At 38.0% G+C, this 24,422-nt stretch overlaps 1 protein-coding gene across 5 annotated transcripts in view; it reads left to right on the top strand.

The window, feature by feature from the left end:
- Positions 1-24,422, top strand: part of LOC149201659 (transportin MOS14-like) — a 458,994-nt gene that overhangs the window by 260,100 nt on the left and 174,472 nt on the right. For all 5 annotated transcript variants that reach the window (XR_016253876.1, XR_016253875.1, XM_089402969.1 and 2 more), the window contains 4 exons: positions 6,027-6,140; positions 6,489-6,568; positions 6,751-6,886; positions 14,906-15,055. Coding sequence is in view for 3 of the 5 variants with exons in the window: in XM_089402969.1 (XP_089259095.1) it covers positions 6,027-6,140; positions 6,489-6,568; positions 6,751-6,886; positions 14,906-15,055 (480 nt within the window). In the remaining 2 variants the exon portion in view is untranslated. The remainder of the gene's footprint in view (positions 1-6,026; positions 6,141-6,488; positions 6,569-6,750; positions 6,887-14,905; positions 15,056-24,422) is intronic.

Raw genomic sequence — 24,422 nt, 5'->3', positions numbered from 1 at the left:
CAGGTAGAAGAAGATTCAAGTACAACATCAAGAAAGAATTCAAGAGTAGAAGTATCAAATCAAAGGAAGCATTGCAGCGGGACATCCTTGAAGACATGATAGCCATCCAGATATCGTGAAGTATTGTTAAGGCCAAGAGTCATCATTGTAAAGTTGTAAAAGAGTCATTTATAAAAGAGTCATCATTGTAAAAGAGTCATTTGTAAAAGAGTCATCATTGTAAAGTTGTAAAAGAGCCATTTGTAAAAGAGTCATCATTGTAAATATTGTAAAAGAGTCATTTGTGAAAGAGTCATTCTGCCTAGAGTCGAAGAGGCAGTGTTGGGAGGTATTGGAGTCATCGTTGGGATGATGTCATGGTTGGGTTGCAAATCATAGAGTGAATGGGTATTTGTTCAAGTACACAAAAATCATTGTACATTTTACTGTATTGTGGATTGTTTTCCCTGGTTTGGGAATCCATAGTCTTTTCTTATTTCAGTCATTATAGGGTGGCAGGGAGGTGCTAGGCAGGTGTATGAAGTCGCCTATAGTTTGGGGCCTGTGAACACTTCGGGGTGGTAGGGTGGTGCTAGGGCGAGTTGTGGCTCGCTAGGGTGTTGGGGCATCCATTCAATTGATAACTGAAGAAACCAGGGCGTTGGGGCATCCTTCCAGTGGGAGCTGGAGAAGAATGATTTTCTAGTATTCTAGGAAGTTGTTGCTTTCATTTCAGTTGGGGTTGAAGATTAAAGAATTTATTAGAAAAACGTTATGTGGTTTTTGACCCTGAGGGGGTTTTCCACCTAAAATTTTTGTGCCTACTGTGTTCTTTTATTTACTGTTATTACTGCATAAACATTAATAATAATTGAAAATTAAATAATGCTCTGAAAAGATTTAAAAGTGCTAATTGTTAAAGAATACTGATTCACATCCCCCTCAGTGTTTCCAGCAATTGGTATCAGAGCTTGGTTCCTTCAATTGCAGTCTAACAACTGGAAGGAGATCATGGAGTATACTAAGAATAGAGTTCCTTTGTTCAATGGAAATAACGATGCACTTTGGAGTGGAAGAATGCAGGTTCATTTGCTGGCACAAGGATACGAAGTATGGGAAATCGTTGACAAAGTCTTCACACCGACCGAGGATGAATAAGGTAAGAAAAATATGGTATATGATGCAAAGGCTAAAGATCTTATTATTAGTGGGCTTATCGAATCCGTTTATCTTAAGGTATTGAGTTGCAAAACAGCTAAAAAGTTATGGGGTAAGCTTGAAAATCTATATTCAAGTGACTCAAAGTTGAAATAAGCAAAGCTTCAAATTTTCAGGGCAAAATTTGAGCAACTCAAAATGAGCGAAGATGAAGATATTGCTGTGCATACTTTCAGCGTGTTGATGAAACAACAAATACATTGGAAGGTTTGGGAGAACCTATTGAAACAAAAATTGTTGTCCGAAATATCCTTAGAACCTTGCAACAAGATTTAACCCTAAGGCATTTGTCTTGGAAGATAGATCAAATCTGACCAATCTTAGCATAGATGAATTGCATGGAATTCTTATGGCATATGAAATGAGGATTGAAGAAGAGGATGGCACATCTCACTTAGAAACAACATTTGCCGCATCCAAGAAGAATGGTAAGGACAAGCAGACTCAGAAAGCAAAAACTTGCAGTTGTAAGGATGAAGAAAAGGAAGAAGAACTCTCAGATAAAGAATTCGCCTACTTCACACGGAAAATGAGAACAGGTACGGGAAAATTCAAAGGTAAACTTCCATTAATATGTTTTGACTGTGGTGAGGTTGGGCATTTTGCAGCCAAATGTCCTCACAAAAATGAGGTTGTTACGAATGGAAAGAAAGGTCCTAGGAAGTTCAACAAGCAAGGCAAGAAGAAATGGTTTAAGAAAAGTTTCTTCACCAAAGAAGATAGTTCCTCATTCAAAGAAGACAGTGATAACGAAGAAGAATTCAACGGAAGAGTATTGTTTATGGCCAAGCACAATAAGCAAGAGGCACTATGGGGTGTCAAGGGTAAGTCTCCTATAGCGAGGTATGTATGATTAGTGTTACATTTGAATTTTGAGTATCATCTCTGACATATGGTTTTGCAGGACAACGTAAGTATATACAGGGTCTCGGTTATATCTCTGTCTCTATATGTCATAGTTAGTTTTGATACCACATTTCAGATGTCCTATTCTTGATACTACACATTTGATGCTACATATTCTTGATGCTACACCAAGTCTGCTAAATCTATATGATGTTGTAAGTTCATGTTACTTGTCTTGTCATAGTTGATAGAATGGTCTCTGTTGTTGTACTTAGAACTTGGTCCATCACAAGTCTAGGGCCTGTCATCAATTTTTATTGTATATATCTTTAGGTCAGTTTTGGATATATTCTTGCATAGAGTCCAAGCCTATATCAAGAGTGGGAGTCTTTGTCTACTGCTGCAACAAGTCAACAACAAAAAGACAAGCACACTTCAAGTACGCATTGTAATTTAATTTGTATTTATTCATTATTAAGCACTTACATGTGTTTTGCATGTAGAGGTAAGTTGAAGGGTATTTTGTTTTGTTTTGGGATTGGTTTCGCCGAGCAAATTTTGCATGCAGGAAGAAGAAGACTCAAGTACAACATCAAGCAAGAATTCAAGAGCAGAAGTATCAAATCAAAGGAAGCATTGCAGTGGGACATCTTTGATGACGTGACAACCATCTAGATATCGTGAAGTATTTTTAAGGCCAAGAGTCATCATTGTAAAGTTGTAAAAGAGTCATTTATAAAAGGGTCATCATTGTAAAGTTGTCAACGAGTCATTTGTGAAAGAGTCATCATTGTAAAGATTGTGAAAGAGTCATTCTGCCTAGAGTCAAAGAGGTAGTGTTGGGAGGTATAGGAGTCACTGTTGGGATGATGTCATGGTTGGGTTGCAGGGGATAGAGTGATTGAGTATTTGGTCAAGTACACGAAAATCATTGTACATCTTATTGAATTGTGGATTATTGTCCCTGGTTTGGGAATCCACAATCTTGTCTTATTTCAGTCATTATAGGGTGGCAGGGAGGTGCTAGGCAGGTGTATGAAGTCGCCTACAGGTTGGGGCCTGTGAACACTTCAGGGTGGTAGGGTGGTGCTAGGGCGAGTTGTGTCCACTAGGGTGTTGGGGCATCCATTCAGTTGATTACTGAGGAAACCATGGTGTTGGGGCGTCCTTCCAGTGGGAACTGGAGAAGAATGTGTTTCTAGAATTCTAGGAAGTTGTTTCTTTCATTTCCATTGGGGCTGAAGATTAAAGAATTTATTAGAAAAGTGTTCGGTGGTTTTTGACCCGGAGGGGGTTTTCCACCTAAAATTCTTGTGCCTACTGTGTTCTTTTATTTACTGTTATTACTACATAAACATTAATAATAATTAAAGATTAACTAATGCTCTGAAAGATTTAAAAGTGCTAACTGCTAAAGAATAATGATTCACCCCCCATTTCTCAGTATTTCCATCACAATATGTGTCATAGTGAATAGATGGGCTCCAAACATAGTGATAAAGGGGGTGGCCCCTTGATATCGAGGCAAATGACTTGTGGTGCCTCCAAGTGGCTGTGGGGGCACAAAACATCTTCATGGGTCTCCTAATGGATCGAAGATGCCTATCTCCCATCTGTAAGGACTAGAAGAATGATGCAAGCACTCTGTTTGTCTCCCATAGTGAAACACATCTTCATCTAGGCCTTGGATCAACTGCCAAGTGTGTGGTGCAAGAGTGTAGCTAACTGGGCAAGGTGGTCCAGGTGCATCATTAGTGCAATCGAGTAAATAAGCTTAAAATTCATGGAACCAAGTGGACACCCCATAGTGGCATGCGCTTCCATAATGGGATTTAGAACGTACAAGTTTCTCCAAGTTCAAGAAGAATGTTTACCAAGAACCCTATTAGGTGGTTTCAACCTCCAAGGGGAGTGACATGTCCATGGTACATCCATCAAATGGCAAGTGACACGCGATATAATGATGGAACAAAGTGGGGCATAAGGGGAAGGCTCCAAGGCACATGCCACAGTACAAGGGTAGCTATAATGAGGGAAGCCGACCCTTGGGTGTATGAATGTTGGAGGGAGAAATCGTGGTACATTAGTTACTTCGACCTTTGTTTTTCTACCTTTCTTCATATTCCTTTTTCCTTTTATTGATTTTCTTTTATAAATTCTCAGGGCTCCATGGAATGAGAGCATGATGTGTGTGATGTAGCAGTGCATACCCCCTTAAGGTTGGGCAGTTCATCACCCACCAAGGGTTGGGACAATCATGGGTTCCTTAGTGATGTAGGGGGGCTCGTATAGGGGCCTTACGAACCAGAGTGATGGCCATGATGATAGGAGTAGAGCTCATGATGGCTTTTGCTCATGTGCTAAATTTGTATGTCCCAACCATATTTTTGCATTTTATGGTACTTTCCCTGTTGAGAGTGGCCAAATTATGCTTTTAACTTTCTTTTCTACTACATCAACCTTTGGGGCATCGTTCCAGGCCTGACCCAAAGTGTGGATAAGGGGAGTGGGAGGCTAACTCCTTGTGGACCCAGTGGACAAATGTGAAACCAGATTTGAAATATGTGAAAAGGGGTTATAATGAGCAAAGGGCAGTGATGTATGTGGTGTCGGTAAATGGGACCACGCAATCAAAATCAAGATTTCCCATGTAGTGGCACTCCCAAAGCTAGTAGCTAGTAAAGGAGATCCGGTGGGACTAGGATACAAGGTTAACCACCGAATTGGACAAGGGGACAAGAGTACAAACCAAGTCCATTCTTTCCACTGAAGCCCCCCACTAATCCATGTTCAAAAGTGTCCATGACAAGTAAGCAAAAATAAGCAACTACATAATAAAAGCCATACTTTCGGGGTTGGAAGGCCGACCTTCAAACATACGATCATAATGGATGGGCGAGGAATCATAATGGCTGGCTCAGGGGCAGAGATGGTGGCACATCGAGCTATTTGGTGGCTGTTGGCTATGGGCTAAAAACCATCTAAGAGGACAATTTTTCCTATGGGTGTCAGCCACGGGGGGTGGGTAACAAGAACTTCTAATTAGTGCAATCCATTGACGTATATTAAAAGCATTGAAACACTGATGTTCACATCAATGACAACACCATTCAACAGTCTTCTTGTTGCTATCACACTTATGGTCATGTCTGATGAGGACACAATCTTCTTAGGTTATTTTAGTAGTCCCTTTGGGGGTTTCTAGGAGGGTGTACCATGTGGATGAATATTATGTTGTTTGTTTGATTGCTTAACACAATGCACTTCCTAGATTAGATCTATAGTTTTTGCTCAGGTGTTATTTTTTTATTATTGGAGGTTTCGATCCTAGAACGTTATAAAAGTAAGACTCTACCTCTTGTAATCGTTATTGAAGGATTGAGTAGTGAACTCTTGGTACTATTGTTTTTATCTTTTGCTTGATGCTATGGGATGGTTGATTGAAGCACTCCCTTTGATGAGAATTCTTTTTATACGTTCATGCTATCTTATGTTGAAGAAATTTGCTTTAATGGTTGTTATGGGATGCTAAAGTGAGTAACGTAATTTCTCTTTTATTGTTTTTGCCATTGGATATTTAACATGGATATATGCCTCTACATTTGGTTATATGGATGTGTAACTTATCATTGATGAATATAAAACCCATAACCTTTGAAATTGTCTTCACTACTGATCTCCCATTTGATAAATTTCTGAAGTATAGGACATTAAGGAAGAGGCTTAATTTTTGCAAATCTTTCTTGATTCTAGCAGCCATTGTTGGTAGTTTGTGCACATGTTAATGGGATTTCTGTAGATTCTGATGCACTTCTTGAATAGTGTGTAGTTTGCAATATACAAGTATTGGTACTTTTACTGGGTGATATGTTATTTTCTACTGTGCGACTGCTTTGAATTTCCAATATTAGCTATTGATGAACAGTACTTGAAATGCATGAACACTAAATTGATACTCTTCATATTATTTTTCACTGCTTCAGGTGGCCGAGATAGTTTTGCAAGATGCACAACCTTTTGACGTTTCAGTCTTAATGCACTTGGTTATGGTTCTGTCGAATAGCTCCTCTGGTGGACATACAGGCTTTATGTGTTGGGTAAGCATAACAATTTCTTCTCTCACTCTGTGGTAAAAGTAAAACATTAAATAGCAGGGTATTATAGCTTAATTTTATTACTCTTCAAATTTCAATTTTGACATTGTTATATTCTAATTCAAAAATTTGAAGGGTCCAATGCCCATTATTTGATCTGCTTGGATGTTACTTTTATGTTGATTATAGCTTAATTTTATTACTCTTCAATTTTCAATTTTGACTTATTTTCTAATTCTAAAATTTGAAGGATCCAGGTCCCATTATTTGATATGTTTGGACGTTGCTTATATGTTGATTGACATATTTTTTTGTTCTAAAAAGAGTTTTAAGGATCTGTTGTTTGACCAGGTGCAAAAGTCAATTGCTGAAGTTGTGGGCTCATACTCAAAGTGGGTTTGCTCTTTTCATGAGGCTATTGTGCCTTTACTGTAAGGATCGAAACCTGAAGTATCACACCTTCGAAAATTTACCAAAGTTGGAAGTGATGTTTGGCTATATATAGTTTTTTTTCTATTGATGTCGATTGATATTGGTGTAAAACATTTTAAGCATTCAACCATGCAAATAGGAGTTGGCTGATGTCTCTTGTATATTCATACTGTTCTTTCAGTTTATTTTTGGCTTCGGGGCTGGGTCGGTCTGTGGCTGCCAGTGCATGTGCTAATGCCTTACGCAGAGTTTGTGAAGATGCTTCCAAAATGCTGGCTGAACCATCAAATTTGGAAGTCCTTCTTTGGATAGGAGAGGTAATGAATAGATCATGTTACTAATTTCGGATTTAGATTAATCTCTAGATTTCGTTTGCAGAATATAGCCAATTAATGGGAGGATACCTTTTGCTGCAGTAGGATATTCATCTGAATCTATATATGTTTCTTCATCTTTATTTTATGGCTGGTGTTTGTATTATAACTTTGTTCTTAGCACAGTATGAGAGGTGGTGGAAAAAGATTGAAAGATGTATGCTTCTTAGTGGATATTTTTTATGAATCCTAGTAAGTAAAAAATGATTTCACTTCTAGAAATGCTTGGATACTTACAAGAAGAATATGGCTATGAGATGGAATATTAATGAGCACTAAAAGTACAACCTTTTTATCACTATATTTTTGTGCTTATGTGATAAAAGTTAGTTAATGATAAGATTATCTTAGGCGAGTACTACATGAAAAGCTGAAAATCTATTTTTTCCTCAATCTTACATCCTACTATGATTTTCTATCAAAAATATGTTATTACATAATGCAGTGATTGAGCAAAGTCACAACACTTAGACATCAGAATGGCTTTGCAAATTACATTAAATATTCAAAATTTTATGATAAACTTATTGAATTTGTCTTTTATGAGAAATGATAAAAATAAGTTTTGCAGACACTAGCTGCTGTATAGAATATAGATAATGTATTAGAATATGTCATGTTTCAAAATAGACAGAAATATTGAACATGAACCATAGTAGTTTAATGTTATGAACAAAGTTCATAAATGCAGCAGAACACTCAGAAAATCTGAAATACATAAATACTAAGCTACCGGATCCAGCCCTTTGGGGTCCAGGATCCACGGATCCATGGATCTGATCTGGATCCAGATCTGGATCCGCCTAAATACGTCCAAGAACTGGCACGTGGTGTATCTATGTTGTGTGGAAACGGATCTTGAAATCTCAAACTGGATCCTGAAATATGGAAACGGATCCCGTGTAACTTTTCCGTGAGTGTATAATCGGCATCATCTCTAAGTGTAACTTTTCCCCGCGTTCCACATTTTATCGACAAACTTTGTTTGAAATTTTATTCAATTCACTATCGTTGTAATTAATAGACCATTTCATTACAATAGTAAGTTGGGAGGTTGTAGCTATCAAACTAATCTGTGAATTTGCATTTGTTCATTCTGAAGAATAAGTATCTAGCACTTCTTTGAAGCATTGTTCTCTGAAAGTTAGTTATTTAACGTTTTTCTAGCTTAAGTTGAGATCCTGAGTATTTATAATGAGGTATTCTATGAAGAAATTTCAACCCCCACTTCGGTTATCAGTTTTCCTTATCACTCCATGCATTTAGTTTTAAATCCAATCACGATAAAAATTCTGAAATCTGAAAATGATAATATTTTTCTAAAAGCACAAATTTAGAGATTTCACAATCGCTGAAATTGCAGAAATAAAACACAGAAAAATTATCACAGCCACACACAGAAAATAACACGGTGATTTTGGGTCAATGTGACCCTGGAAAAAACCCCTACAACTCTTGGGGAAAACCAGTTTGAGAGCTCTTCTTTATTTCTGAAAATGCTTTTACAGAGAAACTGAAATACACAGTAAAAATTCCAGCAACCACAAATTACAACTTATCTCGATTTCCGTGCTTGAACTCCACCTCGAAAATTGTGCCAATCAGCAAACAACCAAAACAGAAATTTTTACAGCAATAAAACAACATTAAATGTTGTACGGCCAGCCTCGAAAAATGTGCCCAGAACTTGCTGTCCCTCTTCCTCGATTTTTGTGCCTTTCTCCTACTGTACGATTTTTCTTTGGGATGCATGCCAATAAATGCTGCTGCCCAAATTTGCTGAAATGTCTTCTTGCTGCTCTCTTTCACTTCCTCACTGCTAAGAAATTTTCTCCTTGTTCTCTCTTCTCTTTCTCTCAAATGCTCATGAAAGAATGAATTGATTTTTTCCTCTTCTCTTCTCCTTTTATTCTCTAAATGATTTTTTGGGTTACCCTAAGATCTAATCGCTGAGATTCATTTAGATCTAGGGATAAAAATAAATGTGCATTTAATTCTCACTTTTTATTTTTTAACTCACCCACTTAAATAAAGACCCATTTAGCCTTTTATTTCCATAGTCACTTTTTCACTTTCTAATTCTTCATTCACTTTAATAAAGTCACCTTTAAATTAGAATGTAACTTTACCACTTATAAAGTCACTTTTAAATTAGAATGTAACTTTACTACTTATAAAGTCACTTTTAAATTAAATTGACTTTACCACTTATAAAGTCACTTTAGGAGAAAAGTAAAAAATAAATTTGGACACTTTTCCCTAGGCCAAAGATCAAAGCCTTAGGGAACCACTTGTCCTCTGGTACTCAAATTTTAACACTCCCTCTTACTGAGGAAAGTGTTCCTCACCACTCCCATCTTGTTTCTGAAGTATACATGCTTGCCCCGTGGTAAGGCTTTGGTGAAAATGTCCGCTACCTGCTCATTTGTAGAAATGTACTCAAGCTTGACAGCTCCCTTTTGGACATAGTCTCTAATGAAGTGATACTTGATCTCAATATGCTTTGACTTGTTATGAAAAACTGGATTCTTTGTGAGTTTTATGCAACTCTGATTGTCATAGTAAATTACTGAAAGTCTCAATGCTTGACCAAATAGACCAAACAACATCTTGCGAAGTCATATGGCCTTACAACTAGCCAAACTAGCAGCCATATACTCTGCCTTAGCTGAGTTCAATGCAACTCACTGTTGTTTCCGGCTGATCCACGACACAACTGCCGAACCCAACCCAAAACAACACCTGGAAGTACTCTTCCTATCTGAAGCACAACCTGCCCAATCTGAATTCGTGTACCCTACTAGTCTCACTCCATCACCCTATCCATAATCTAGACCAAAATCCATAGTCCCCTGCATGTAACAAAGAATGTGTTTTGCAGCCACCCAATGCACTCTCTTGGGCTCACATATGAACTGACTCATAGTGTTAACTGCAAAACATATATCTGGTTGGGTGTTGACCAAATACATCAAACAACCAATCAACTATTCTGTATAGCTTGAAGCTTCTTCCAGTTAGTTATCATAGGTGTAGACATGGGTTTGCAGTCCTCCATGTGAAATCTGCTAAGAATATCCACAATGTACTTCCCTTGTCCCAGGAAGAAATGCCCCTCCTCCTGCGACACCTCCAGTCCCAGAAAATAATACATCAAGCCGATATCCTTCATCTCAAACTTTGAAGCAAGATCTCTCTTGCAACCCTCAATGGGTCTCTCTGCACTAGTGATGATCAAGTCATCAACATACAACACCAGAATGAGAGGCTCCTCACGCACCACAATGAAGTATAGGTTAGGATCAACCTCACTCTTTATGAAACCCAACTATTGCAAGTATGTATCAATCCTTGAGTACCAAGCTCTAGGAGTTTGCTTTAGGCCATAGAGTGCCTTTTTCAATCTGCATACATGAGACTCCTTCCCATGCACCTCAAAGCTCTGCGGTTGCTCAATATAAACCTCCTCCTGAATGAAGCCATTGAGAAATGCGGTCTTCACATCCATCTGGTGGATCTTCCAACCTATCTCTACTGCAATTGATATAATGGAGCAAATAGATGTATACTGAGCTACGAGAGTGAAGGTCTCCTCATAGTCAACTCGCTCTACCTGTGAGAACCCTCTCGCCACAAATCGAGCCTTGAACTTCTCGATTCTACCATCTGCAACATGCTTTATCTTGTATAGCCATCTAGAAGTAACAAATGATTTACCTTCAGGCCTTGGCACTACCTCCCAAACATCATTCTTCATAATAGAAGAATACTCCTCCATCATGGCCTCTCTCCAGACCTGCTGGCTGGCTGCCTCCTCATAACTAGAAGGCTTGGAGTCAACAATGCTTGTTACCAATGCCATGTAACTACAAAACCGCTCAGGTGGTTTACTCTCTTTAACCTGTCTCTTTGGCCTAGCAACTGATGTGGCCTCGCGCAAGGTATCTTGAAGCCACTTGGGCTTCCTCTTCCCTGAGCATGCTTCTCCCATTGGAGTGAAAGAATCCTCATCATCATCAGAAGCCTGAACTCCTGAAGGCCTGTCAACTGACCTCATGCCTGAACCTGTGCCTGTAGATGCTAAAGTACCATGTGAATTATCCATTAGTGGACTACCCTGTGAACTGCTTTGCGGAATGTCTTGCATGCTGCTCGAAGAACCACCCGCCTGACTCTGAGAGCCACTGTGTACTAATGGACTTGACCCTGTAATCGACGTACCTCCTGATCCCTGACCACTGGATCCCTGTGACTGACTCAGTTGCTGCTGAAGGTCTGGTGACTCTGGATACTCTAACTCCCGTGACCTCCTGAAAGCTCTCTCCTCCTCGAACTTCACATCCCGCCTAACAACCACTTTCATCTGTGCAAGAATATAAATTTTGATAAGCTTTCAAGGTCTCGCTATAACCCACAAAGATGCGCTTGTCTGCAGTGGGCCCTAGCTTGGTCCTGTTCTCCTTGGGGACACAGGAATATGTAAGGCACCCAAAGATACGAAAGTGCCCAACATCAGGCTTCTTCCCAGAAAAAGCCTCCTTCGAAGTCACATTCCCCAAGGCATGATGTGGATTCCTGTTCTGCAAGTACACAACAGTGTTGCATGCCTCTGCCAACAAAAATAAAGGTAACCCCTGATCATGAAGCATGGCTTTGGCAACCCCTGCAATGGATCTGTTCTACCTCTCTGCAACTCCATTCTGCTGGGGATAGTAAGGAACTGTGAACTCCCTCCTAATGCCTGCCTCAGAACAAAAATCAACAAACTCACCAAGGGTATACTCCCCTCCATTGTCTGACCTGAGGACCTTGATCTTCCTACTTGTCTAGGTCTCCACAAGAGCTTTGAACTCTTGAAACCACTTGAAGACCTCACTCTTGGTCTTCAAGAAATAAATCCAGGTCTTTCTGGAGTGGTCATCAATGAATAAAACATAGTACTCATAGCCACTCAAGGATACATGAGACATCTGACCACTCACATCGGTATGAATCAAGTCAAGGATCTTGGTCGCTTTGTTATCACTGTTGGGAAAAAGGGATCTGGAAAACTTCCCCATAGCACATCCTCTGCATACATCAAGGTGATCAGAACTGAAATCTGGCACACCAGTGGTGATCTCCTGTAATGTACTCAAGGCCCCATGATACATCTGCCCCATCCTACGGTGCCAAATCTCACACAACTCTGAACTGTTAGATCTGCTGCCGGTCCTGTCTCAGATGTTGCTACTCAATGCCATCAGGGGTTGGAACGAGAACTTGTACACCTTGGCATGGTGCACGCCAATCTCTCTAGCTGAAGAAGCTGGAGTTCCCCTAGGATATATAAGCACCTGCCCTCTCCTGAACAACACATCATACCCTCTATCCTCAAGTGCTGAGACAGATATTAGGTTCTTCTTCATTCCAGGCACATATAGAACATCTGACACTTTCAAGGGAGGTTTGGGTCCCCTATCAAATGTCAATGTCCCCACACCGACTGCTCTAACAATGTTGTCATCACCAAGTACTACCTCCATATCAGTATCACCCTCTGAAAGCTCTGAGAAGTACTCTCTGACTCCTGTCATGTGGCAAGAAGCGCCACTGTCAACATACCAAATGCTAGAAGATGCTCTGCTAGTAGCGGGGAATGCACACTCCCTCTGAACCTGTATGGCAGGTGATCCTGCACTAGTGGCTTCACAAGCTATGAACCCAAACTCCCAATCAAATCTCTTTGAGAAGCTCTCTATCTCTGCAGAAGCTGCCATGGGTTTGTCTTTCCCTTTCTTGTTCTTCTTCCCCAGACACACGACAACATAGTGTCCCAACTTTTGACAATTCCAACATTTGACTTTGGAATAGTCCTTCTCCTTGTTCTGCTACTTGCCTCCACTATTGGAAGCTTGCTTCTTTGCTCTGCCCTTCTTGCCTCTTGCTAACAATGCCACATTGTCATCCTCCTCCACCTGTTTGGCTGCCCCAAGATGGTTCTTTCTGATCTCATTCTGAATGCAATCATCCCACAACCTCTCCCAATCAGGAAGGTTTTCCCGTGCAACAATGCCATCCACAAAATTCTCCCAAGTCTTGGGAAGACCATTCAAAGCAATTCTCACCAACTCAATGGGTGCAATGATCTCACCTATGGCTGCCAACTCATCTCTCACTGAAGTGATCTTTGTGAGGTATGCTGTAGCACTGTCAGTCTTAGCCATTTTAATGGCCTTCAGTTTCTCCTTTAGGACCATTTTTCTATTTTCATTTGAGCTCTGGTAAAGACTGGTCAAGGTTGTCCACATCTCATGTGCATAAGTCTTTCCTCTCACATGAGGAATGACATGGTCTTTGATTCCTTCTAGAATCAATCTTTTTTCCTTAGCATTCTTTTTGTTAAACTCTGCCAACTGTACAGGGTCAGCAGGTACTACTACTGGGTTCTGTGTGGTATTTACCATAATGCCCCAGACTTCTGCTTCTTCAAAGATGCTCTGGATTCTCTCCTTCCATGCACTGTAGTTGTTTTGCCCATCCAACCTGTCTTCAACTCTCAAACCCAAAGACATGTTTCACTGTCCTACAAAACTGAAATTTTCAAATCTGTGGTAAAGGTTTCTGTTTTCTGTGTAAAAATCAGCGTGCTGTAATTTTCACTTTGCTGTCCCAAACTACACTTTTCAGCCAACCAAGCTTCGTTACCATGAAGAAATTTCTAACCCCACTCCTGTTATCAGTTTTCCTTATCACTCCATGCATTTAGTTTTAAATCCAAGCATGATGAAAATTCTAAAATCTGGAAATGATAATATTTTTCTGGAAACACAAATTTAGAGATTTCACAACTGCTGAAATTGCAGAAATAAAACACAACAAAATTATGACAGTCACACATAGTAAATAACACAGTGATTTTTGGTCAATGTGACCCTGGAAAAACCCCTTACAACTCTTGGGGAAAGCCAGTTTGAGAGCTCTTCTTTATTTCTGAAAATGCTTTTACAGAGAAACTGAAATACCTAGTAAAAATTCCAGCAACCACAAATTACAACTTATCTCGATTTCCGTGTTTGAACTCCACCTCGAAAATTGTGCCAATCAGCAAACAGGAAAAACAAAATTTTTTACAGCAATAAAACAACATTAAATGTTTTACGACTAGCCTCGAAAAATGTGCCTAGAACTTGTTGTCCCTCTTCCTCAATTTCTGTGTCTTTCTCCTACTGTACGGTTTTTCCTTGGGATGCGTGCCAATAAATGCTACTACCCAGATTTGCTGAAATGTTTTCTTGCTGCTCTCCTTCACTTCCTCACTGCTAAGAAATTTTCTTCTTGCTCTCTCTTCTCTTTTTCTCAAATGCTCATGAAAGAATGAATTGATCTTTTCCTCTTCTTCTTCTTTTGTTCTCTAAATGACCTTTTGGGTTGCCCTAAGATCTAATCGCTGATATTCATTTAGATCTAGGGATGAGAATAAATGTGCATTTAATTCTTACTTTCTATTTTTTAACTCACCCACTTAAATAAAGACCCACTTAGCCTTTTATTTCCATAATCACATTTTCACTTTCTAATTCTTCATTCACTTTAATAAAGTCACCTTTAAATTAGAATGTAACTTTACCACTTATAAAGCCACTTTTAAATTAGAATGTAACTTTACCACTTATAAAGTCACTTTAGGAGAAAAGTAAAACATAAATTTGGACACTTTTCCCTAGGCCAAAGATCAAAGCCTTAGGGAACCACTTGTCCTCTGGTACCCAAATTTTAACATTCTATTGGTGCTGTATTTTGTGTGGATATTGTGGTCTCATTGATTTTTGTTGGATTCTCCACATGCTTTAGCTTTATAAGTGATAAACTTTTGATCATATTTTTTGATGACCTAACTTTTGAAATTTGATGTGATTCAGCTATATTTTGTTTTGCATTCCAATTTTTACTACTTTTTGATAATGTGTTTGGACTATGTAGGGTCTGGAAGAAATGCATTTACATCTCCATGAAGAAGAAGATGTGATTAGTGCAATTGCATTTGTTCTTAGTACAGTTCCAAACAGAGAGCTGGTGAATAAGTCCTTGGAAAGATTGTTGAAGTCCAGCTATGAGGCTATTGAACTTCTTGTAAGTTTGATATGATTTCATCTCTTTTGTCATATGGGTTGTTTCCACATATAGCTATAACTGGATATTTGTCTGAGCACACTATAATTGATTGTTTGTCTGGGTTGTAAAAGACAGTTCCTAATATTGTTGAAGTTCGCGTAAGTAAATTTTACAATCAGCATAATTGGATGAGGCAATTGTCAATTTTGGAGGTTATAGCTTTGCCAGACTCTTTTAATGTCTATAAGCTGGCCGTGGATTCTATTATAAAGGAAAGGTTATGTAGGGTTGCTTTGTTGGGTCTGTCTAACTTAGTAGACTTGCCAATCTCTTAACATTGTAAGTTTGTTGTCACACACCAACTGAATGAAGGCAGGTGATATGAGCAAGGTGTGATAAAACCAATTATGTTGAAGGAAATATTCAATAGGCCTGGTGTATTTTGAGTATGCTAGTTATTTGTCTTGATGGGAGTTGGGATCAACCTGTTAACAATTGCTAGATTTGTTTTTTTTTGCCCATAATTGATAAACTGTATCACTTAACTTGGAAGCCAATCAAGACATGGACACAATGTTCTCAAACAGCTCGTCCATGTAATTGTGTTCTTTGTTTCATAGTTCATTGGGGTAAAAGCAATATATCTAATGTTTAGATTTAGCAGGAGAATGCTCAATGAGACCAGCCTATGGCTTCCTGGATTACACTAGGGCACTTAAAGTACTTACCTTTGAATTGGCAACATGTGATTCATCCTAAATTGCAGAACTACCACATTGAATTAATCAATGGACATTTGAATTAATCCACAAGCATTTACTCCATAAGTGTGTGCCCATGGAGCTTTTGAAAATATTGTGCCCATGACAAACTGTTACTTCTATGGGATATCCACTAATTCCCAGGGTCCTACTCACAGGCATTTCTAGTGTTACAATGTAAATTGCAACATCCTCGAAAATTTGATAATTATTTGACGTTGAAGGACTTTTTCCCATGCCAGCTAATGAACCTTCCAGTTTAATAACATTGTCCTCCCTTCCAATCTAGCAATCCTTGAATGACATATTTCATAATCTCCTGTGTCTGGTGGCAATCCTGCCCAGAGGCATTTTAACTCCAACAGCTGTAATTCACTAAAACAAATTTTAGCAGGTTCCAAGTCTTGAACTATATAATTCCAGAAATTAAAACATGAAAGTGGAAGACCATTCGCATATATGAATTCTTTTACATTTATCACAATGCTTGTTGAATAATAAAGAACAACAGAGAGGGAAGGCAAAAACCCTTCACATGAATGTAGAAAATGTTTCTTGGGTTGATCTCTTAGATAGGCTCAGAGAAAGAAAACATAATTTAATCTAAAGCATTTCATTATAGCAATATATCATATACTATAGAAACTTTTGGAGATTCAAACTACAATAACTGTTGGTAATGCTTGGTTTTTGTAGCTTCGGAACGTCTTCTGCATAGGCTGGTGTCTTTCATGCTGGAGAAGAAGCCTGTTTAGGTGGTTGTTCGAGAGGAGAAACTAATATGGTCTCCTTCCTAGGTTTTAATTTAGAGTCTTTTCAGTTTTAATATGGAGTCTTTTCAGTTCTGCGTTGACTAGAATTTTCTCTCTCTTTTGACCTGTGTTGACTTGGGTTGATTGGATCTGTTTGACTGAGATTTTGGACTGTTTTGGGAGGCTGAATATTCCAGGAATCTTTGACTTTGATTGACCAAATTCATCTCTGTTTTCTGGGCTGCTGACTGCACATCAAACTTGTGCTTTGATCGAGACTTCTGTTGCTGTTTTGACCGATATTTTGACTGTGCTTGGAGGCTGAATCTTTGACTAGAATATTCTATGTGTTGACCGAATTTGAGGGTGTCTTTCAGGGCATTGGCCACAGGGTTTGACTGAGGAATTTGACTGAGAGTTTCAGGGTCTGTTGACTGTGGTTGACTGATCTTCCACAGGCCGAATTTCCAATTTCGGCCCTCTGTTGCAGACTGATCGTTGACCAGATTTGACTCTCTCTCATTTGATTGGTTTTGACTTGGAAAGTCGAAGGTTTGACTTTGACTGATTTATGGATCTACTATTGGACTATGTATCTCACGCTGAACATTGATTCACTAAAGAAGAAGAATTGATTCTGGGTTTTCTCCCTTGTGGGGTTTTGCTCTGGTCTTTGACCAAAAATCTCCGTGTCTCATTGTGCTTGGCTATCTTCTATTGTGCATTACTATTTACTATTCTATCTATAATTGCTTAACTATTAATGGGGTGAATGAAAATGAATGCTATGTTGTTTTAAGTGATTATAACAGGATAGAACATGGGAAAATTTAACATGGTATCAGAGCCGAGGTGAATATTAGCCATTGGAGACTAGAGAACACCCCTTTGAGACAATTCTCCTGCTGATTGGTGATCAAGTCAGTTGGAAAAGATGACTTCCTCCTACTTCAAGATTGAAGAGAAGCTGAATGATGCCTCCAACATTTTAGCATGGAGGGCTAGATTGGGTCATACTCTTGAAGAGAATGTTGTGATGGAGTATGTAGAGGGAAAAGTAGCTGAACCTCCTGAGAATGCCAATGCCAATGTCAAATCTAAGTATAGGAAGGGTGAGATAAAGGTCATGAAGATTGTCATTGACTCTTGTTGTCACACAGACTGTCTAGGCAGCATGACAATGCTTAGACCGGGGGCTATCACCCTGATCCCCGATCTCTTCGTTTAAGTCATCTCCCAATAGCAGGCTAAGGGGGGTAGACCCTATGGGAAAAAGGAAGACCAACTGGGAACCAGTTGGGTTGGGAGACACAACAGGGGGAAACAAGCACTTGATCGATTTTAGAATTTGATTAGATCTTTAAATGCTTAAGACCAGTGCCTTGTGGAGTCAATGAAAACCAAGTAATTGATTAGCTGCTGTTGCTTATGAAGTAATTTAACGATTGCTTGAAAATATTTACAAAATTTCCAACATGTAACGAGCATTATATAATCCAAGCAATGATTAATTTTACCAGATGCAAAATATTCAATAGATGCGCAAAGTTCTAGCAATTAAATTTCAAAAGATCAAATACTTTAAGCAACCACGAAATTTAAATGCTAACCAGTTTCAAATAGTTAATCTCCAGATATAAACATTTAAGCACATTTAACTATACCACAATAGAAAAAAGACTTTAAAAGGAATTTCCAATTTTTAATTAGTCTTTTTTTTTAATATATATATATTTTTAATGAGATTTTTGTTAAAGTGAAATAAACAAAATCTAGATCTAAATCTAAAAAAAATGAAAAAGCAACCACTCACCTGATCATATATTCATATCTATATATATATATATATATATATATATATAAGTGAAAATTTAACATCTAAATAAATAAAACTAAAACAAAAATTATAATTCTAAAACTAAAACTAAAATTAAAAAAAAAATCAAAAAATCAAAATCTAATCTAAATCAAATCTAAAAAACAAATCAAAATTAAATGAAACCAAAATTAACACCTTTATTTTTATTTTTTATTGTTTATGGCTTATATATATATATATATATATATATATATATATTTTTTTTTTTAATGTTATTTTTAAAGTCAAAACAAAATTTAAATCTAAATTAAAATTGCAAAAAAAAAAAAATATAAAAAAAAATTCTAAAACTAATAATGCTAACTATATCAAAATATAAAATCGAACTTTTTAATTTTGTGTGCACTTCATAAAAAATATAATACTCTAACCTAAGAATCTAATCATTCTAACCCCAAACTAAACCACGCATAAAATTTTTTGACCCCCCTTTTCTTTTTACTTGTTGTAATATGCAGGTTGATGGCCAACGGAGGAAGGGTGTGGCAGCTTTTGGAGAAGGGTCGACGGTGGAAAGGTTGTGAGCAGCTTTTGGAGAAGCAGATGGTTGCATACAGAGAAAGCTTCGATGAGCGGGCAGCATGGGATGGCCAGCGTGCAGGTTTAGGAGCGTATCATGGAGATCCGTAGGAAGAGTTGCAACGGGGATGGTGAGAATGGACGCGGAAAAACAACGCTGCAGCGAGGGGAGGGTGGACACAGCCGTAGAGGAAGCACGCTGGAAGGGATAGCAGTAGTAGAATGCGATGTGAGGAATGCGTGTATCACAGCAGCATGGTGAGGCGTGGATGGATGCCGTGTGATTTTTTTTTTTAATGCATTTTGCAGGTGTGAAAGTGACAGCGAGGGGTGGAAATGCATTTTTTTTTTTTTGAATGGTTGCGGAATGAGGGGAGAGCGATTGCAATGTTTCGATGGAGGAGAGCGGACGAGTGATGAGAAGAGAAAGGAAACACAGTGTGAGGTATACGTGGGCTGAGGGAATTGGAGAGAAACGAAGGAAACAATGAAGTTGCAAATTCACTAAGCGATGTGGGTAGCGTAGGAAAAGTTGAGTGACGACGTGGCAACCTGCAAGGTATGCCAACTGCGATGAGACTGCAAGGAAACCGGACAAGCAGCGTGAGAGAGGCTTGAGGGTTCTAAAAAATTGATTTTGCAACAAGCCCGAATCCCAGGCAGCAGCAGAAAGATGGATCAGAAAACCCTCCAGATTCTCCAGTAAATTTTAAATCACCCTGCATTCAGATTTGTCTGATGAAAACCCTGAAAAAATTTCAAGTTCTATACCTGCAATAACAAAAACTGAAAACCCAGAAATAAAATGCACAAGAAACAAAACTAAGACCCTCAAAACCAGTTAAACAATCACAATATTTACAGCTTAAAATGCTCTAAATAGCTAGATTTGTCAGTGTGCCACAAAAATATTTTTGAAGATTTTGAATATAAGATGACATGCTTCAAAAAACCCTTCATGCATTCACCAAAAAATTTCAAATGATAAGCCTGGGATCAAAACTGGTTGGGCTCTTTAGAAAATGCAATCCGGGAGTTGGCTGGTTTAGCCGAGAACTTCCCTGAACGCCCGGTAATCTCAAAAAAAGGATTTCCTGCACAGCTTAATTCAACCATTAACAAAGAGGGAGAAAACGATACTAAAATCCAGATCTAATGGAGATACTTGCCATCATATTCAGAAATTTAACTACCATTCAAACCCTAGCGACTAAACAAGATACCTGTGTTTAAAATCACTCTTCATCAAGCTATCATCAATGGCTGAAAATAAATTTATGCAGAAAAATAAAACATCTTACAGCATTTCCAGAAGAGTAACACCAGCAAGATTTCAACCCCAAAGTCTTTCTTTATTGCACATGAAAAATGACTACAAGAGAGCTTTCTTTAGCACACGACTCTAAGATCAAATGATCTCAAATGACCCTTGACACCCTATTTAAAGGAAAATTTTCCAACGGCTAGTTCGAGTGATCCATGTCAAAATGATCTCAACCGTCGATGAGGATCAAAATCTCTTTTAATGTCATTCGTCGAAATTTTAAATGCATTTTAGTATATTAAAAAATTAAAATCTTGCTTTTATTTCCTCAAAACCTTGTCTTGCTTTTATTTTCTCAAAACTTTGACTTATTATTATTTTATTTTATTTTTTCAAATTTTTATTTATTTTTAATTTATTTTATTTTATTTTTTATTTTTTAGTTATTTTTTAATTTTTTTAATTTTATTATTTTTTATTATTTATTATTTATTATTATTTATTATTTTTTTATTATTTTTATTGGACCCTCGAACTTAGCCTTTGAAAAAAAAAAAACATGTAGGACCTAGGACTTATGAGGGAATAAAACATTTTCTAGGGAATAAAACATTTTCTAACCCTCAAGACACTTTACATCATGACTTTTACAATTTTACATCTCAAGGGGGAAAACCCATTTGACATAGACCCTCATAGACTACCCAGTCTTGCGACACAAATATAATCTAGCAGATCAAGCAATTTGTAATAACCTAACCAAATAATTAGGATTATTTCCAAATTACTTTTACATAGACTCGAAGCACACTAGGATTCCCCTAAGATTCTAATGACAAAATCCATTCCGGCTTTGGGGTTAGGTTGAAGGAAAACTCTGCCAATCATGGATCGGCGAGACAAAAAAACTTTCGGAACGTAGATTATCACTAGAAAATTAGGTTTTCCTAGGAAATTTACATACATGACTCAAATTTGCTAAGATTATTTATAATTTACACATGCAGATTGGGTTTACAACATAACACGATCAAGCTGATGATGACAGTCAAATGGCATGGACATGTCGATCAAGCGCTATCCCTTTTGCGAAAAGGGGGTGTACTGCTATGGGTAGTTGACACGTAGTGGTCAACATCTGGCTCTACTTGGGGACACGTTGCTGCATTGTAGGAATGTGAGAATCCAGAATTTGCATCCATGCAACACACAACAAAACATAAGTAGCGTCCATCCAAAAATCATCATATAACATTAAGCACAGGAAAGATATAAGCTCTTCATTTATTAACTATCTAGTAACATGAAAAGTAAATCTAATCCTAAAATAGAAATGAAAATGCTGAAAAGACAAGGAGTAGGGTTAGAAATACAGAGGATGCCCCATGGCATCAGATGTGTTCAATATAGTGTATACTGAGCATTTGCCTACTTTCAGGCAAATCTGTCAGCTGCTTCTCGGATGTGCCATGTCCAATTCTGCATATGGTAGGACTTTTTCCTATCCGAAAATCAAGTTGTTCGCGACCATCTGATGCATCAAATCTTCTTCTCGTTCTCTTTCTTTTGCGTTTTTTTCTTTGTGGCAGGCTGTATTACTGATGACATGGAACTTTCTGCTTCAAAGCTTTCAGATGAAGTATGTAAGATATGCATGACATGTCTTTCTTCATTCTACATCTGCTCTGGCAAGGATGATGGATCAATCTCATAGGTGTCATGAATTATAACTTGATCTTCTAAGACTCATGGATTAGCTGTGTAAGCATCAACTTGATTATTAATTTCCCTTTTATCCAGGTCATCTTCAATTAGCCACTTTTCAGTGAAACAAGGGACCTCATAATAAGATGGAGCTTGTTGTAGCAGATAAGGAGGCTTTTGATCTATTGACGTTCCCTGGTTTCTTTCATCCTCCGACCGTTGTTGAAATTTCTGAACCTGTATTTTAATGGCATCCATCTGACTAGAGTGTTCAACCTTCATAGCACTGATTTCCCTGGCATGGTCTTCTTCCATGGTCAGTAACTTATTCTGAAGACATATTTGACTAGCTTCCATATCTTTTATTACTTTATTGTTCTTTTCCTTTATGGTCATCAAGCAATGCTGCATAGAGTTTATCTCTTTCTTATGATTTTCTTGCATGGTAGCCAACTGATTATTATGATCGAATGTCATGATAGTCATTTCTTCATCCATAGTTAATAACTTGTTTTGCATAGAATTAATTTCCCTATCATGATTAGCTTTCATGGTCTCAATTTCCTTAGCATGCTGACTTTGCATGTCGGTTACGTGATCAGAGTGTTTAATTTTCATGATTTCCATCTCCTTATCACGTTTTTCCAGGTGGGTGCATAAAGTTCTCATATCATTGGCGTAATTAGTTTGATTGATCTCCATATTTTTTACCAGCCGCATTAGTTCTTCTATAATTTGCTTCTGATTTTCCCTTTCATTGTCGACACTAATTTTACAATTTGTCCCTGCTTTTCGACTATCATGGATTTGATTTGCAATAGTATAGGTGGATGGCACGTTCTGATATGAAGAATTGTCTTGAAATCTTTCATCGATCGCTGGACCTTTCAGAAGATTACTTTCATTCTGTTGCACAATTTTAGGGGCACAAGACGAGCTATCTTGATAACCATATCTATCTTTAAAAGCATTGACAATGTCTTGTAAAGAAGTGAAAGAATCTTTGAGACAATTATTAAACCAATTCAAAGCATCACCCTCTAAAGAAAGGACAAATAGACGCATTTTGACATCTTCATGATTATACTGAGGAGATCTACAATATATGATCATTATACGAGTAAACTTGTTTAAATGCTTTCTAACAGTGACTGAATCACCACCCAAGAACAAAGGTAATTTAGAAATGGCCACTTCCGTAATATCATGGAGAACATCAGTGAAATGACATGGGGTAAGCGTATAATCCATGATGAATAATGAGGGACCAAATGGATGATAGAAATAGATCTCTGCTCAAGAAAATCAAGAGATTAAAGAAGTGGAATTGCCACTTGAACAATGAATCTAATTCTAGGATCCAAAAAGCAACCAACAAGCAGATATGAGGGAGGCTTTTTGTCTGGGAAAAAATAAATGAAAAGAAATGGAGTCGCCACCCAAACAAGAAACAAACTGAAGAGTAGTTGCTGATATGAGGAAAGATAAGGCGATGAAAAGATCCAAATGATGCCAAAAAATGTTGACTCTGCCAGCTCAAATGAGAGATGAGAAAGATGAAAGAATGATGAATGTCGAATAAACCAAGGACAGAAAAAACTCTATCCCCAGCAACGGTGCCAAAAAATGTTGTCGTTGCTGGCTCAAATGAAAAGATGACAAATGAGAAGAATGAAGGTTGTTGAAATGCCAGGGACAGAAAAACTCTATCCTCGACAACGGTGCCAAAAAATGTTGTTGCACAAACTCTCTAGGCAACGCGACAACGCTCAGACCGGGGCTGTCACCCTGATCCTCGATCTCTCAATTTAAGCCGTCTCCCCATAGCAGGCTAAGGGGGGTAGACCCTATGGGAAAAAGGAAGACCAACTGGGAACTAGTTGGGTTGGGAGACATAGCAGGGGGGAAACAAGCACTTGATCGATTTTAGAATTTGATTAGATCTTTAAATGCTCAAGACCAGTGCCTTATGGAGTCAATGAAAACCAAGTAATTGATTAGCTGCTGCTGCTTATGAGGTAATTTAACGATTGCCTGAAAATATTTACAAAATTTCCAAGATGTAACGAGCATTATATAATCCAAGCAATGATTAATTTTACCAGATGCAAAATATTCAATAGATGCGCAAAGTTCTAGCAATTAAATTTCAAAAGATCAAATACTTTAAGCAACCATGAAATTTAAATGCTAACCAGTTTCAAATAGTTAATCTCCGAATATAAACATTTAAGCACATTTAACTATACCACAACAGAAAAAGACTTTAAAAGGAATTTCCAATTTTTAATTAGCCTTTTTTCAGAGTTTTCTTTTTTTATTTTTTTTACTGGACCTTTGAACTTAGCCTTTGGAAAAAAAACACCTAGGACCTAGGATTTATGAGGGGATAAAACATTTTCTAACCCTCAAGACACTTTACATTATGACTTGTACAATTTTACATCTCAAGGGGGAAAACCCATTTGACATAGACCCTCATAGACTACCCAGTCTTGCGACACAA

This window comes from Pinus tabuliformis, chromosome 2_1, assembly GCF_031772625.1.
Source record: "Pinus tabuliformis cultivar Carrire ecotype Pingquan chromosome 2_1, CPIR1, whole genome shotgun sequence".
Classification (NCBI taxonomy): Eukaryota; Viridiplantae; Streptophyta; class Pinopsida; order Pinales; family Pinaceae; genus Pinus; species Pinus tabuliformis.
Note: the sequence above shows the minus strand (reverse complement) of the source record. Positions and strands in the feature narration are given on the sequence as shown.